Source organism: Macrotis lagotis, chromosome X (genome assembly GCF_037893015.1).
Source record: "Macrotis lagotis isolate mMagLag1 chromosome X, bilby.v1.9.chrom.fasta, whole genome shotgun sequence".
Classification (NCBI taxonomy): domain Eukaryota; kingdom Metazoa; phylum Chordata; class Mammalia; order Peramelemorphia; family Peramelidae; genus Macrotis; species Macrotis lagotis.
The window spans coordinates 166,701,106-166,719,170 of record NC_133666.1 but is presented as its reverse complement, the minus strand read 5'-3'; the positions used below and the strand labels follow the sequence as shown (position 1 = coordinate 166,719,170).

General features: G+C 33.1%; 2 protein-coding genes across 3 annotated transcripts in view; one reads left to right on the top strand and one right to left on the bottom strand.

Moving 5' to 3' along the window:
* The window catches only part of AP3S1 (adaptor related protein complex 3 subunit sigma 1), a 142,482-nt gene extending 130,251 nt beyond the window's left edge, over positions 1-12,231 (top strand). Inside the window, exon 5 of one of the 2 annotated variants that reach the window (XM_074199657.1) lies at positions 311-12,231. In XM_074199657.1, coding sequence (XP_074055758.1) covers positions 311-463 — 153 coding nt within the window. In that variant the 3' untranslated portion in view covers positions 464-12,231. The remainder of the gene's footprint in view (positions 1-310) is intronic. The other variant, XM_074199653.1, reaches the window with a different exon arrangement.
* Positions 1-18,065, bottom strand: part of LOC141497069 (aminopeptidase Q-like) — a 52,123-nt gene that overhangs the window by 11,580 nt on the left and 22,478 nt on the right. The window contains exons 7-14 of the mRNA XM_074199652.1: positions 12,247-12,396; positions 11,522-11,587; positions 11,362-11,427; positions 10,635-10,807; positions 8,464-8,540; positions 8,014-8,153; positions 3,649-3,704; positions 1,044-1,197 (exon numbers count right to left, since the gene is read on the bottom strand). Of these exons, the coding sequence (XP_074055753.1) occupies positions 1,044-1,197; positions 3,649-3,704; positions 8,014-8,153; positions 8,464-8,540; positions 10,635-10,807; positions 11,362-11,427; positions 11,522-11,587; positions 12,247-12,396 (882 nt within the window). The remainder of the gene's footprint in view (positions 1-1,043; positions 1,198-3,648; positions 3,705-8,013; positions 8,154-8,463; positions 8,541-10,634; positions 10,808-11,361; positions 11,428-11,521; positions 11,588-12,246; positions 12,397-18,065) is intronic.

Here is an 18,065-nt window from a genome sequence, read left to right as displayed (position 1 = left end):
GTTTGGTATTTTTTTGTTCAGAAATTTCTCTTTAATGTTTTAAAATATTCAAATATTCTTCTCAACAGGTCTTCCATCATGATACTTTCAGGCCAAGGAGAATAAATTTAATGACTTTCCCTAAATCTGGGATTATCTAAAAAGGGAATTGTTTCTACCAGAGCCAAGTTTAAGTTAAATTCCCATATTATACTGTATGCTCTTCCTCAGCCCTCTTAATTCTAGTGTCTTCCCTCTGATGATTTTGTCCCATGTGTCCTCTTTACATATTGTTAATATATTGTTGTTTGCATGTTTTCTTTCCATTTAGACTCTGAGTTCCTCGAGAGCAGAGATTGTCTTTTGCCTTTCATGGTGTCTTAGCACAAAACCTGGTACAGAAATATTTCCTGACTCAGTGACTGACATTGATTTCTCGATCCCTGTTGAATTTTTTACTAACTGGGAAGCTCTTTCTTATTGAGTATAGATAAAGTCAAGGTAAGAAGCTTATACTTAGTAGACCATCTGGAAGCTACTTTGAGACAAGAGAAAGGAAATTGTTTCGTAACTATTGGGCTTATAGTTCTTTATTCACAGTCGAGACACTTTGATCTTTGTTCCTAATACCTGAAAGCAAGTAAGTGGTCTCCAAGAAAACAAAAAGTTAGGAAATGTTAATGAAACTTATTTTTTTGTTAGAAAATATAGTAAAAAATTTTTGACTTTGATTTTTACAAGACAGTCAACAACCCTTAGTTTTATTCTACATTTAGCTCTAAGGGAAATGATACCTACATGTATAGCTCTAAGGGGGGTATAAACATAGTTCCCAGAATGGCCACTTTTCAAAAGCCCTCTCATATTTAACAATCAAATTGGTACTCTACTAAAGCTTTTTTTTTCTTTCTTTTTAAAATTTTTATTTATTTATCTATTTTTAGCTAGTTAGCCTTGGTATAGGAAATTGAGGAATACTAAATCACAAGAAGTAAAGTTGAGAATGAACAAACATGCCAGCTAGAGAAGAGAATAAACTGTTATGTATATCAAAGAACTGTTACCTTAAATAATGAATATATATTATGGTTGTTCATATTGAAAAAGAGATCAGAAGGTAGTAAGTTCAAAAAAACTGCATTCCACACTATGACTTCTTCTTCTTTAGCAAGGTACTTGGTTAAATCAAGAGCAGTCTCAAATTCAATATAACCATGCCTGTTTTGTTTAGGGGGGAAAAAACCTTATTAAACAGGTTAAGTATTTTGTTAAAATTTCTATTTTTGTTAAAATTTCTATCAAATGAGATAAACTATGTAAAGCACTTTATAAGTCTTAGATTATTATATAAATGCTAACTATTATTATCATGCCTAAATAATTTTAAAAAAACAGAGCTTAGAGGGAAAAACTTATGGGCAAAATAAAATTTAGAACTATTGTTGTCAGGCTTTCTGTTTCAATTTTTTAACTTAGAACTTTAACTTGGAAATACATAAAATCCCAACCCAATATGACATTAATCAATAGGAATGCATAAATTGCTATGGTCAAAAAGCCAACCAGTAGGGAAAATTCTGAAGATAAATCTCTTTGAACTTAACTAAGTTTGTTCTCTTTTGACAGATATCACAGAATCTTATAAATTGACTTCTGAGTGTGTCATCTCATCTAGTTCACATTTGAGCAGGAGTCATCTAGAATTCAACTGGTTCTTTCTACATTTTAATAGTTTTATCAGGAATAATAATAATAATAGCACTTTAAATTTGAAAATATTCTTTCATTTGATTCTTACAATAACAATGATATTATTTTGCCCATTTTGCAATTAAGGGAGCTGAAGCAGTCAGAAGATAAGTACTTGCCCAGGATCACATAGTCAGTTTGAGGTTGGATTTGAACTGAGGTCTTTATGACTCCAAGGTCAGTTCTCTGTTCAATGAACCATTTAGCTGTCTCTAATATACATTGAATTATATAATTTGAATCCTAAAAAAATATTAATGGAAAGGAATAGTTAAGGATTAGCTAGGTGGTACAGCGGGTAGAGCATCTGCCCTGGAGTCTGAAGGACCTGAGTTCAAATCTAGCCTGACAACTTGACAAGCATTCAACCTTGGACAAGTAAGTCACTTAACCCTGATTGCCTCTCATCCAGGGTCATCTCCAGTCATATTTGGCCACTGGACTCTGATGACTCTGGAGGAGAACATGAGGCTGGTGACTTAGCCCAGATCAGTCACATCTAATTCATGAGCAAATCATGGCATCACCTCCCTGATGTCATGGTCTTCTTTGAGAAAGAACAAACACCATCATCCACAATATCAAGAAAGTTTTTTTTGAAAGATAGTTACAAATAATAAATGCTACAAATAGATCACAATACAGATTAGATAACATATAAAGCCATGGTATAGTTAGGCTATCAGCGCACAAGGTCCTCCATCTTCCATCTTTGTATCTTCACACTGTCTATCTCTCATTTCAGGGAGATCTGAGTTCAAATCCAGCCTCAGACAATTACTAACTGCATGTCCCTGGGCAAATCACTTAACCTCTGTCTACCTTAGTTTTCCCATCTGTAAAATGGGTATAGTAAATATACTCAGGGTTGCTATGATGTGAAAATGGGATAATATTTGTAAAACACTTTACCTAAAGAGCTGTTGTTAGATTTCAGATTCCTTCAGGGCTGAGACTGTTTTTTGCTTTTTCTTTTTGTCACCTATACTTAGCATCCCCAAAAGTCCTTAATAATGCTTGTTGGTTGATTGATTAATCACATCATTTCTAACTCAACTAGAATAATTATAGGAGAGTGGTATCAAAGGATAACAAATTTCAAGGAATTAAGGAGTTAACCAGTGGAATGGAAGCAAAGAGTATAGACCACTCACTTAATGGATATGATAAAAGGAAAAAAAAAGCAAGTTTTGGGGAAAATCTTTCTTATATCCTAGATTCTTTACTGTAAATACTCTTAATTTTGAATAGGTATCATTTTTTTCTACTGAAATCCTCCTTTCATACCTCATCATGGCTCCAAGGTGACCCCTAGCTATATCATAGAATAATGCCAACAAGCACAAGTTATTCTCTGTGTACCTGTGTGAAGAAAGACTGTCTTCCAGGGATCAATCCAGATGTGTTAGGAGAAGCTTAAGGACAGAAAGTTGTACCCAAAATGAAGATTTCTTGAAACAACAAATAGCATCTCCTCAAAACTGTCTATTAAAGGTAGAGGGATTCCAATCTAGTTCTAAAAAGTAGGGGGATCATCTACTCAGAACTCACAGACCCCTTGCAATTTCCAAGCATGCATAATTTTTCATTTAAAATACTTAGTAGAATCTATTCTAATACTTTAAATAAAACCACAATATCATACTGTGATATTTTGGGAGGTACATGTCAAGTTCCATAAATAAATACCAATATGACAATGGTCGTATTAACGATTTCTTTCCTTAACTACAAGAGATTTCCCCCTTATTTTAAGCAACAATTCATACAACAAAATTCATTTAATTTTAAAAAGCTATCTATATTGAAATAGGATAAGAACCATATAGTTAAAAATAAAGATGGAAGTGATAAATCAATTTAAAAAGCAAGGTTCTCTAAAATATGACAAAGCCTTTAGAAAAATATGTAAATACTTACTGTGCCAATGCAAAGGCATCATCGAATAGTTTTACTCTGTCAGTGATAGGAATAGCCTGTATAAAAACAGAAATTACAGAGTTAAAATAAAACTTGTTCAGGAAGAAAATCAATCATTTATTTATTGCATTTGTTTTTAATAAGTGATTGCATTAGTAACCTGGCATCAAAGAAAAAAAACTGGCCTTGAAGTCCCAGCTCTGCCATTTATTAGCTGGGTTATGTTTGGATCTCTGTTTCCCTCTCTTGATAATTTTTACCCTCCATATCTTCTTCAAAGATAAATAAGTAAATTAATTTTTTGAGACCTCAGTGTTAGGTACCTGCATCAAAAACCTGTAAAGAAAATTGCTTTGAAAAATTTTAAGTGAAATTCAGTGGGTTGTCCAAATTAATCCAAGAGATACACAATAAACACTTGTTGATTAATTATATGAAATGCTATTTGAAATAACAGGCCCATTGCATGGATAATATAATATAATAATTTTCAGGGTGTTTATTTCCAAGGTACTTGACCTATATGTTATGGGGAGTATGTTATATGTTACATGTTAGGAAGAGTTCTAGACTTGAAAAAAGAACTAGATTTGAATCCCACCTTGAGTTCTACCTAGCTTTGGAAAGTCTTTTCATCTTTCTCTGCCTTGACTCATTTTTACATAGCACTTTAAGAATGCAAAACATTCTACATATACTCCTCAACTATAAATAGAAATGATGCTTGCTTTTTCCTCACTGGTTTGGTTTTTTTATTTTAACAATAGAGTTTTGTCAGCTTGGAAAGGGGGACAACTAAATGGCACAATGATTATAGTATTGGTCCTGAAGTCAGGGGGATCTGAGTTCAAACCCTGGCTCAGGCACTTACCAGCTGTATTATCCTAAGTAAGTCACTTAACCCCTCAGATCCTCAAACCACTCCAGTATCTTTGCCAAGAAAACCCCATGGATATAGTCCAACAAAGAATCCAAAACAACTGAACAACCAGACAACAATATCAACAACTTGGAAGTCCTATTGCAGTAGACAAGCTACACTCTATATGATCAGATTCCCTTATTAATTGGAGAGGTCATTCTTTAATAACCTGTATTACTCACTGCCACCCTCCCAGTTTTATCCAAATAACTTAGCATAGATATTAACAAATTTCCCTTCATAATATACTTTTAAGCTTCTCTCCCCAAAGTACTGATTGTACTATTTTTGCAATTGTAATAAATGTAAGTCACATTTTCCTTTGTTTAATCTTATATACTGCTATCTCCAAGAGGGCAAAAGGCTTGTTTTACTTGGCTTTGTTTCTTCTTAAGCACCAGGGCAGTGCTAGATTAAATTATGAGCACTCAGATAAATAATTTGATGAGCTGAATTGACTTGAAAGAATTACAATTGACTCAGTCAAGCTTGGTTCTCCTGTTTGGATGATTCACTACAATTTATAGACAAGCTAACAATGAAAACATTTACTACATTTCTTACATTTAATTTTGTTATCATAATTCAGTCACATTGGACTCTTTGTGAGCACATTTAGGATTTTCTTGGCAAAGATATTGGAGTTGTTTGCCATTTCCTTCTCCAACTCATTTTACATATGAGGAAATTTGAATTAAGTGACTTGCCCAGGTCACACAACTAATGAGGCTGGATTTGAACTCAGGTCTTCCTGACTTCAGGTCCAATATTCTAGTTACTGCATCACTCCCTACATCTAATATTCATAAGAATTCTGGAAATCCTTAAGTAGCTCTCTCTCCTTGTCCTATTATTTCTTTGTTCATTCAATTGTGTTTTTCAAATAAATTTTTCATTTTATACCTTCAATATATATATAAATTGACTGTTGAAATTAGTAAGAAGCCTGTAAGTGTAATGACCAGCTTTGCATGGAGAAGAATGTTTTTATAAATTAATAAATGTTTGACAATTTTAATGAACGCTTGCAAAACTAGTGAGATTTATGTGCTTTCTTCATCTTCAGTAAGAATAAATTGAGATTTACAATTAAATCAAAGAAAGTAGCTAGAATGCCCATCCCTTTTAAACCAGAGATTAGATTATGCACTATTAAAGATAGAAATAAAGGTCCCAAATGCACCAAATCATTAATAGTAACATTTCTTTATGGTAGCAAAGAAATAGAAGCAGGTTCCCATCAAGTGGGGATGTCAACCAAAATATGGCATATTAATTCAATGGAATATTACTGTCTCTTAAGAAACAACAAATATAAAAAAAATCTAGAGAAGTATGGGCATACATAAGAACCAAAGCAGAGCAAAGTAGGAAAATCCAGAAAAACATTTCTACAGTAATGGAATGGGATGAAAAAAAAAGGAACAAGAAGCTGAGTGACTCCCGTGAGGATTGGGAAAATCTTTCTCTCTTCATTGAAAATATGGAGGACTATGGATGTGGAATATTACCTATGCTGTCAGAAATTTTCATTGGATTGGTTGGTTTTCTCAAATTGCCTTCTTTTAATCCTTGACTCAAATATATAAATGGTTTGATATTTAGAAAAAGGGGAATATTGAGAAATTAATATGATCAAAAAATAAGAGGCAGCAAAAAGAAGATGAAATCTGAAGAGTAATAAAAATTAAGACTATCTGTCATTTGGATTTTAAAATATAGCACTTTCACAAATAACCCTCCTTATTGGTATCTATATAATGAGTACTATTTGAGATAGAATAAAGACCCATTTGTTTAGAATTTATTTTTCAAAGAAATAAATACCCCTAAAAGGAATGTCTTCTCTAACATATCCTTACCCCTAACCCTTTCTGAGGAAACCCATTCCACTTTGAGATAACTCCAATTATTAAGAAATATATTTTGTTTTGTTTTGTTTTGTTCCCCTAATTGGGTCTCTTGGAATACTTTCTAGGTAGCAGGGTCAAGTGAAAATACCAGATTTAGAGCTATATTTGAGCAGTTTGTCATTTATAAAATAATATGCACATTGTCTCCCTCACAAAAATTATTTTAATGTGAAAGCACTCTGTAATCCTTGAAGTACTTTAAATGGGATTAGTCATTATTATCTTTGGGGAGTGGGGGTGCAATGAATCTCAGGAAATGAGGCAAGTGGGAAATGAATCTCATCATCACTTTGTTCCTATGTAGATACAAAACAATTTTGTGTGCCTCTATTCTGTTATATCATGAACTATCACCAAATAGGGAGCAGTTAGGTTATGTGTGAGTCTGAATTCTACAGCTATTCAAATAACTGGCATGTTTTTCCTCCCCATTAAGACATTCTAACAATCATGAAGAGCTACAGTTACAAAGCACCTTTGTCAACAGCCTTTTTGTAGTCTGATCCTGTCTACTTACAAAGCATAATATACCTAATGAGGAAAAGTGGGGTTCTCTTTGAATTTTGACCTTAAAAATAATAATAATTAGATTAAATATGTGATAATCCTCAGAGTTTATCCTACTATGGGACAAACGTCAATCTCCTCAGTTTGACCCTTATAAAGAGCAAAGCAGAATTATATTAAAATACACATTTTGATATTTCTTTAAGTTGGGTCTGATTAGATTAAAAAAAACCCAAAGACACAGTTTGGAATTTTGATCTTTATACTTTTCACTATCAGAAGGAAGGATCTGGAAAGCTCCTTCTGACTTGTCCTTCAAAGGAAGGGAGTGGGGCTAGATATCAGACACATACTCTAAGAGGCAAGTCCAGGAAGACACTAGCATTTTTATATAGGTGTAAGTTTTGAATTTATTTTTATGAAGTTACACCATTTCATATTATTAAAGATGGTAGGAATTTACAAATATTAATTTATTCTACCTAGAGAGGTAGATGCTTTTATTATTCCTGTTTTACAGATAAGACTAAGTGACCAGCTAGTATCTGAACTTAGGTCTTCTTGGAACTACCTAGCTACCTCATTACAAACTACTGAAATCCCATCCAAAACCAACTAATGTTGTCAATCAATTTTGAAGGTTAAAAAAATGCAAAGACCACTTCACAAGGTTAAAAGGAAATCAGCAACTGTCAAGGGACTAAAACAAATTTTCCTCTGCCAACAATGTCCCATATAGGTGTATTCCAAAAAAGTAGGAGTTCTTAGCTTTGTGTCATGAACCCCTTTGGTAGACTGGTAAAGTGGATAGACTCTTCCTAGAGTAATATTTTAAACTGCAAAAATAAAATATATAGAATTTCAAAGAAAATTAATTATGAATTGCAATCATCAGGTTTTTTATTTAAGGTTCATAGATCCCAGGGTAAGAACTACTACCTAGCCTCCAACAGATAAAAGAATAGAATACATCATTTATGTAATTAATTAAAAATATACAAAATGTCAAAATTGATTTCTTACCTTTGGATCTTTTTCAAGTATTACGCTTATTTTTTTCCAACCCAATGGATCATAATTAACCATATAATATCCAGTTGCATTCAAATTTAAAATTGCCCAGTCATGTTCTGAATCTGATAGTTTCATTTCCAGAAATACTTCTGCAAAAGTAGATTTTGTAATACTTTTTAAAACATAGTTTGTGATCAGTATTTAATGAACATAAATGTACACATTGTCATTTCTTGTCATTTATGTTCATTGTCATTTACACATTTACACTTTGCTGATGCTTCATTGATGTACCAAAGCAAAAACAAGTGATTCAATGGATTATTGTTGGATTAAAATAGAAAACTTTCTATTGAATTGTCTTTTTTTGTATACACCATATTTTTCAATTAAAGATTTTTTCTTCATTTATATATGTGAACTATTTAAAAAAATAAAATGGGGGAGGCAGATACTTACGACTTCTATTATCTATCCAGACCAATGGTTGTACAATTCCACTCTTCATCCAACGAATGGGGACAGTCCATGTGTTACTTATTGGAGAAAAAATGAATATTTGTTAATCTTCATATAAAATAAAACACATTCCAAATGAATATATAATGAAATGTTAAAAGAGAAGCTGGATTGAAGACTTCTAAATTTTAGCCCTCCTTAGCTCCCCTTTGTTATCCTGATGTTCCTATCCTTCTGCCAAAGCAGCCTGCCTTCTATTTGTATTTTCTTGTTTACTCTCATTCCATCACACTTTCTTCTTCTGACTTTATACTTTGTCATACTTAGTTATAATTCAGAAAGCCCACTAAGGACACTGTTAAGAAAGCTACCTGCAAAGGATTTTTTCAGGTTAATTTCCATTGGACTTTATGCTACATATTCAGCTACCTGTCTTCCTTGAAGGATGGCAATTGTCTGCTGATTGACACAAAAAAAAACATTATGACAACTAGGTTGCAAGATATTTGAAGACAGGAAATATATCATATTTATCACCATATCACTTTATAGTACCTTGTATACAATAGGCTTCCCCCAAATAATTGCTGAATGGAATTGAATTAGATCCCTCCCACACACACACCTCTCCAGAAGTGCAGAACTAGTTAGGAAGAAAAGTTAACAAATCAGTCTCACCACTAGCTTCAAGATCTTTATCAGCCTGAAATGCTCTATATTATCTGAAAGCTGTTCAATAAACTTTCTATTCTTTTTTTTATTTTTGAAGGCAATGGGGTTATGTGACTTACTCAAGGTCATACAGCTAGGTAATTATTAAGATTCTAAGATCTGATATGAGCTCAGCCCCTCCTGACTCTAGGGCCAGTGCTCTATCCACTGTACTGCCTAGCTACCCTGGCTTTCTCATATTCTTTTAGGAGAACAAAGTGATTTCTCCAATGACAGATGAATAAATGTCAATTTTCCTGAAGAAATGTACTTTATAGATTCTGCTCTTCTAATTAAAATTCTTACTCTTCATGTTTCTCTGAGACAGCTAATTTGCATAGCCATAGATAAAGTTTCTACCTATTCTCAAAGAGGTCTTAAGAAACAATACAAGGTGGGGGGCTAGGTGGCGCAGTGGATAAAGCACCAGCCCTAGAGTCAGGAGTACCTGAGTTCAAATGTGGCCTCAGACACTTAATAATTACTTAGCTGTGTGGCCTTGGGCAAGCCACTTAACCCCATTGCCTTGCAAAAAAAAAAAACCCTAAAAAAAAATGAAGAAAAAAAAATACAAATAATATCTTCCATATTCTACAGGTGCAAATAAAGCAATTCCTTTATTAGATACAGATGAGAATATGGACAATTCTCCCAGAAATGTAATTGAAATTTACTCATTAAAATCAATATTTTATAACACAGAGAATTAGGAAACCAAATAATGATAGTGCTATAAATTTACCAGATCAAAACCCAGCTCAAGAAATGTTAAAGAACATTCCCCAATTCTAATCTTTGTCTTCCCCTTATTGTTACTCCTTAGACTACTGTTAAGAAAAGAAAGATTGGTTTCTTGTACCTTTTTTCAAAGAGAACCTTTTGCCTCTCAGCAAAAGTAAACTCTGGCCATTCTTACATCTCTCTACTCTGCTGTCCCTTGCCCCATGTGATGAATTATTACTGTCTCAAGGAAGGAGAGACAAAGGTAAAGTTCTAAGCTGATTTATATGCTTCTAGCTTCACTTTGCATTGACTCCAAGAAAATAATTATGACTCAACCCCATACCCATGCTGACCATGTTCAGCTCTACAGGGAGAGACCCCAAACCATTGCCTACAAACCAACAAACAACTGCCCCCAAAACCCTAGATGGTATTTAGTATTTAATAATCATAATCCTTTCTTATCTTTAGCACTGATTTTCTTTCTTTTTTTTTTGAGCACTGATTTTCTGAGTAGAATTCAAACCCAAAGAAAGGTAAAATAGGTGGCGGCTAGGTAGCGTAGTGGATAAAGCACCAGCCTTGGACTCAGGAGTACCTGGGTTCAAATCCGGTCTCAGACACTTAATAATACCTAGCTGTGTGGCCTTAGGCAAGCCACTTAACCCCCTTTGCCTTACAAAAAAAAAAAAAAAGATGTCAAAGAAAGGTAAAATAAAAAAGTCAAGTCAATATACTTGTGGATGAAAGTCTTCTTGTTTTTATCATCAACCAAAAAAAATGGTTCCTGATTGACCAGGCCAGTAGACACATTTAATGTTATAACTGGAAATCCAGGCTGGCGTGTCCATTTGTCCAATATGCTTTTTACTGATGCTGGCAAGAGCATTTCACTCTGGTTGTCTAGAACCTATTTTTTAAAAACACAAAATCATACATAGATGATGTAATAACCTTTGGCAAGACATCCTCTTTAAAAACTTCCTTTGCTATCCTGCCCAACATTGACCACATATCAATGCATTAGGTTTTGAGTTGAACCTTAGAATTGAATTCAGATCCTGGGTTTCTTGAATAGCCAATACTGAGTAGTTTTTCCTCATATACATCATAAAATATTGTTCTCCTATAGTCTTTTAGTATAAATAAAACTTCACACATAGCTTTTGGATCTTAGTATCGCACCACACCAAATTGCTACTCTAAGGACCATAGGAATTTTCAATTTGACTTGCTGCTGAAAGCCTCTGTATATTACAACTTCCCCATTAGAATGTGAACTCCTAGAGAGTAGAGGTTGTCCTATTTTTCTTTCTATTTATGCCCCCACCCAGTACATAGGACAATGCACAAAGTAAAAGATTAATAAATGTTTCTTTTTAAATTTATTCATTCATAAGATGTGTCAAATATAAATCATTGGACTTATTAAAAATTGTAACTGAAAAAAGAAGGGAAAAGTACCATTTGAAAATGAGTCCATAGATCATCTTGCTCAGTATTTGAGAGTGCAAATGTTTTCAAATAAGACTGTGGAGACATGGAAGTTGTGATTAAATGAACGATAGCAGATACAAAAAGTCAATATCCATGCTTCAGGAAAAACCAATTTTTCCAGACTTACCTGGAGTCCTCTAAAGAACAGATTCTCACCAAGAAAATCTGAGATCATCCGAATTATACAACTGCCCTGAAGCACAAGAAAATCAGGGAACATTATTTGAATAAAATTAAACATTTATGGAACAACATCAGTCACTTAGTAAATATAATTTGAGAACTCAGCACAGACTAAAAATGAATTCTATTTTCCCCTTCCAGTATCGATATCATCTTTAAGCTAGAAAAGTGATCTAACACTATCCTTGAGTTGAAGATTAAACTTTTAAGTACCCCCTACTTAAAGAAAATAGCATACAAAAATAAAAATGCAAAAATCGTTATTAATTGTTTAAAGATAGATTCTCTACCTAGTCATCTATCAGTTCCTTTAAATAGCCAGTTGCTTTAGAATATTTGTAATTAGAGCTAAGTGCAGATTGCAAAGGTACTCTGTAAGAGGACTATAAGGTAGAGTGTACAGAGAATTGAACTTGGAGTCCAGAAGGTGAATTCAGATCTTTTCATCCCTTAAAGCACTATAAAATGCTATTATTATTGATTATATTTGCAAAAAAAAACCCAGTTTGTTCCTGACTTTCTCAGATCTTTTATTGCATACCATGATGTATATATTTTCTGTAATGAAAATTTTACAGTAGTCAGTTTGTTCTTTGAACTATCCCATCCATCTTTTAAACAGTTTTCTGAATAAGTACATAACAAAATGAAATAAATAATTTCATTTACCTTTTGATAAATATATACATCAAAGAGATCACTTATTTCACTTGTTTTTGTGTAATTTTTGACCTTTGTAGATATAGTTCGGTACATCATTGCATGATCTTCTCTGTAAACCACACTCATAAAAGACTGGTAAAAGAATTCATTCTGAAACTTGAAAAGTAAAAAACAAGTTAACCCCAAGAAACATGAAATTAAAATTTTCTGAAGTTAGCCAGAAAGTGATCTCATTGGAAAAAAATAATATTCTATGTGTTGAGTATTATACATAAATAACTGTTTCTTTGACATAGAAATTCTAGTAAACTTCTTAAACAAACTCTTTTCTCTCCCTAAACAGGGTCAGAAATTTCAACATCTAGAGAAAGAAAAGCAAGACTCTAGAGAACAGTAGCAAAGTAAACAATTGTTTATAGATCTCATTAAGTGATTAGATCTTATGTGTCCTTATATCTTTTGTGCATCTGTCAACTAAAGAAATTAAGGCTAATGCCCCCAAAGAATTAGGAAATATCTCAAAATGAAGAGCAATATGAACAAAGGGAGATGAATCTCATATTAACATCCTATAGCTAATAAATAGGTAGTTTTGCACAGCAGTTAGCCACACCCAAGGATTGGCCAAAAGATCACTGAGACCTTATTTCAAGCAACTATAGAGGGCTCTTATTGGCAGAGATTATGCCTAGCTTCCTTCAAGTCTCAGCTAAAATTGCATCTTTTTATGAGAAGCTTTCTTGAACCAACTTATTATTTAATGCCTTTTCTGATTGATTTTTCACCAATTTATCCTTTATATATGTTTTACATAGATTTTTTCCAAGCTGTCCCCCCTTCCCCTATTAGACTGTGTGGTCCTTGAAAACAGTCTTTCTTTACTTTTCTAACATTTAGCAAAATGCTGATGCATAACAGACTTTTATTGATTAACTGTTTTGCCAAGAACATGTGAAAGCTACATATATAAAATTGTCTCTGTTCTAAAGGAGAAAGTAAAAGGGATATAAGAATGCTTTTCTATTCTTTGGGTCATTTGGGAGAATGAAGTATTCCCTGAAAGAAAAAAAGTAGGCAACAAAGATCAGAAGGACAAAGAGTTGAAGAATATGAAACAGAAAAAGGGGGAAAAGATAGACTATCAAACATTGGGAGGTATATTAGAGGAATGAGTCTCTTGTTTCATCCCCAGACAAAGGAGGGATATCAGTATGGACCCATGGAACCACCAAGTAAAAAGTAACCCAACAATATTTTAATAGGAGCATAGTAATGATTGGTGAATCCATGCTAAAGGGGTATTGAGGTAAATATTGACTATTTGTTATGTAAACAATAAGGAAGTTGACTTTATTTTTGGGTCATGTTTCCAAGATGAGATGGAGAATTTCTTCAAGAACTGTCAAACTCCTTAATCACTTTTGGTGATTTGGAAGAGAGGGGAGAGAAGGAAATTATTTTATTAATATTTAAGTTCTTAACCTTTTTTGCGTTATGGATCCCCTTTAGCAAGCTAGTGAAGGCTATGGAAACCTACTCAGAATAATGTTTTTAATTAATTGAAAGAAATACTAAATTTAAATTAGAGAGCAAAAATAAAAATATAATTTTCCCTATCCAAGTTCATGCCCCATCCCCAAATCTAACCACAGAATTTTTGAGGTTTTTGTAGACCCTCAAGTAAGAAGGAACATAAGAAATATTGCTAATAATATTGAAACCCTGGGAAAAACCAAAACAAAACCCTGAAGATCTTGTGGGGCACAGATGACATTTTTAAGATTATTGTTGATTGAATTTCATAGGAGGAGGTAAAGAGAAAGGCAGATTTGGGAAGTGAAAATTAATTGAGATTGCTGAATGAGAATGATATTTGAATGTCTAACTTTAGAAGACAACTTAAAATATGGAAATGATAGGATGGCAAGAGATGGAATGTACTTAAGCAAGGACTGATAAAAATATCTTTGTCTGGAATCTTATGAAAAAGGAACAAAGAAAACTACTCCTGTAGATCTGAAAAGTCTAAAGGTAAACAACAAATTAGATATATAGAGAGAATATAGATATAGACATAAAAATAGAGAGCACTAGATATAATACAGAAAGAAGAAAAGAAGGGGGCAGCTAGGTGGCACAGTGGATAGAGCATTGGCCCTGGAGTCAGGAGTACCTGAGTTCAAATCTGAACTCAAACACTTAATAATTACCTAGCTGTGTGGCCTTGGGCAAGCCACTTAACCCGATTGCCTTGAAAAAAACTAAAAAAAAAAAAAGGAAGAAAATGGACATGTGATTCATAAGAGAAAATATATAAATAAATAAAATCTATGACCTCAGCTATCTACATAGAAGTACACAAAGTCAAGGATAACAGACAGGGTGGAATAGCAAATCTTTATGCAAGGATGACAATTTGATCTCAAAAAAATATCAAGATACATCTGGTAGGATAGAATTCAGTATTGTGATTTGGCTCTGGATCTAGCTATAGCATAAAAAGAAGTGTGCATTATTTTGTATTATTGTTAATAGCTCACACAGACCATGATACTTTACAGTTTACAAAGCCTATTTCTCACAACAATCTCAGAAGAATGCAAGAATTATGTTCCTATGGATGAAGAACTGAGACTTTGAGTGAATAAGTGAAGTGCTATAATCACATAAGCTAGTTAGATTCAAATACCAGGTCTTCTGACTCAAAACCCTAGGTCATATTCCCTTACATGTATTAGGATCTTATACTCATAGCATGTATCTTCTTCCTTAAGGGGATAAATATAAAAGGAAGCATTTGTGTGAGAATTAATAGATAAAAAAAAGAAACATTCAAGTTCAAGGGTGATACCTTAGACTCTAGGCAAGAGTAGAAAAAGATGAAAAATTTAGAGAAAAGAACATAGAAACATGGTTTCTAGGTGGATAAAGAATTTTAAATATCTGAACACCTGCTAATTTAAGTGTCTTCCAGAAAGTTTCTGTGATAAAGGCCTCATTTATAAAATAAGTAAGAAACTTACTCAAATTTATAAGGAAAAAGAGCCTAAAAATTAACCAATTGATAAACAGGCAGTCTGCTAAGGAAAAAATAAAAGTGATCAATATGTAAAACTACTCTATTACTATTAGAAAAATACAAATTAAAGTAACACTGAGGCTCTGTCTCACACCTATCAAATTGGTCAAGTTGATAATAAAGAGTAATGTTTAATATTGAGTAGCTTTGAAAAAATAGGCATGTAAATGCCCTGTTGGTGGAGCTGTGGGCCAAAAATTCTGGAAATCTCTCTCAAAATGTGAAACTATGTCCCCAAAGTTATTAAAATGTGTCTACCCTTTGACTCAATAATGCCACCAGTAAAGAAGATGATAGAAAGGAGATTTGGCCCCCTGTACAAAGATTTGGTAAAAAAAAAACTGGAATATAAGGAACTAGAATATTCATCCAAAGATATCAAATTATGGCATATGAATATAAGGGTATTCTTGGGTTATAAGAAATAGCTTCAGAAAAGCTGGATTCTTCTACGAAATAAAGCATAACAAAGTAGGCAGAACCAAGAGAACAATGATGTGATAACATTCTCTGATGCGATAACATTCTAAATAAAAAGCAATTTTGAATAGTTTAAGAATTCTGTTCAAAATAATAACCAATCAAGATTGCAGAGGATTGATGATGAAACAGGCTGACTACCTGTGACAGAGAAGTGATAGACTAAGGATGAAGCATGAGATATGTATATTTTTGAGTGGATAATGCAGGAATTTTTTTTTACTTTATTATGCCTATTTGTTACTAAAGGTTTATTTTTTGTATTTTTACATATGAATGAGGAAAGTAGAAGCAAAAGAAAATATATTTCTGTTTATATATATATATATATATATGTATGTATGTATTAAAATAACTTCTAAATATCCCAGAGGAAAAATTGGATACATTGGATAATATGGATGTAGAAGAAGCTCATTGATCAAAATAGATATTTTAAAGACACTTTTAGAGGATGGAAGCAAAGATAAGTAGCTGGGACAGAATAAACAAGAAAAACATAATAAAAAAATTGCAACAGTCACCCAGATGAAAGCTAAGGATATAAAAAAATCAAAGGGCAGAAGAAGAATCAAAATGACTTCTTAGGGTTGTAGAATCAGACAGATTGCATTAGCTGTGTAGAAAGTGAACAGGTGCACCTCTTCTTTTACCGGTCTGCCTGTCTCAGAAACTATAAAGATGTTCCACATTATGTATGTAGGAAGTTGAGGTAGGTGGGGGAAGGGAACATAAATATACTTCTCTCTCATTAGAATAATCATATTTGTTTTCTTTTTAACTGAAGTCTTATGGACACATACAAATTTGTTTTAAGAGGGGGATGTGTGGCGGATTTTTGAAGTTCTTAATAAGCTTTGAGCAATCTGACAAAGAAGGGAAAAATGTATTGGAAAATATGTTGAACTTAAGAGTTAAAGAGGGTAAAAGTTTGTAAAACACTAAAAAGCTTCACACCTTTAGATCATGAATATCTTTTTCCAGAAGAAAGTCTAAAGATGCTGGTGATATATTGAGCACCAAACAATACGACAAAAAAAAAAAAACCAAAAAAACCCCAACAACCCAAAATTGATTGCTTCTTATCAGATAAAAAATGATTTGTTTAGGATGGTAGAAGTTATATGAAAATCACCCATCTTTATGTCAAATCAGACCAGCAATTAGAGCAAGCTCTATTTATACTCTCTTCCTTTCCCAATCTTGACTACAGAGAGGCAATTTAGGCAGTTTAGTATTCTCTCAAATCCCTTGCCCTTCTATTATATTACCATTAAACCTTGCCTAATTCCAATCCTGACTTATTCTCAATGCTATCTGTCCACCTCCACATAGAGAAGTGATGGAGTATGAGTGCAGATTGAAGCATATTTTTCTCTTAATGAAGAAATATGTTTTGTACAACTTTTTATGTATAAGGAATATTATTTTTTTGCCTTTTCAATAGATAGGGGAAGGGAAGAGGGAGAGAATTCAGAATTAAAATTAAAATTAATAATTAATTTAAAAATTTTTTAAAGTAAAAATATTTTCATATTCTACTTTCTCTTCTATACAGGTGCTGCTCAAGATAATTGGAGTAAGTCACGTAGCCAAATTGACTGAGTCTATTACCAATTTATGCTATTTAACCTCAACTAGGCCTCAATTCAACATGACAATCCATTTACTTTTCTCTAATTGAGTCTGCAGACCAAACCTCACAGAGCTATTCTAAACAATCTCTTCTCCCCTCAAACCTTCCATACCTCTCCTTCTTCCCCATCCTTTTAGTTGAAGGGCTTGATTTATCCTTTACTGTGAAAATAGATCATCTACCTTCTTTGCCCAAGCTCTTTATCTGGAAATTCCTTGACATTGGCTCTCCTTCTCTCTTCCTTTCACCCAGTCTCTAATAAAGAATTATCCCCTCAAGTTGAGAATCTCCAGGGATTTAATGAAAAAAGTATAAAAGAAGGTGGCTTAGCCCTTACTAGATCTAAAATTATATTATAAAGCATCAGTCATCAAAACTGTCTGGTATTGGCTAAGAAATAGAATGGTGAATCAGTGGAATAGACTAGGTGCAGTAGTAGGAAATGATTATAGTAATCTACTGTTTGATAAACCCAAAGAGGCCAGTTATTGGGATAAAAACTCTCTTTGATAAAAACTGTTGGGAAAATTGGAAGTTAGTTTGGCAGAAACTTGGATTAGACCAACACCTCACCCTATACCAAGATAAGATCCAAATGGATACAGGATTTAGACATAAAAAACATTATAA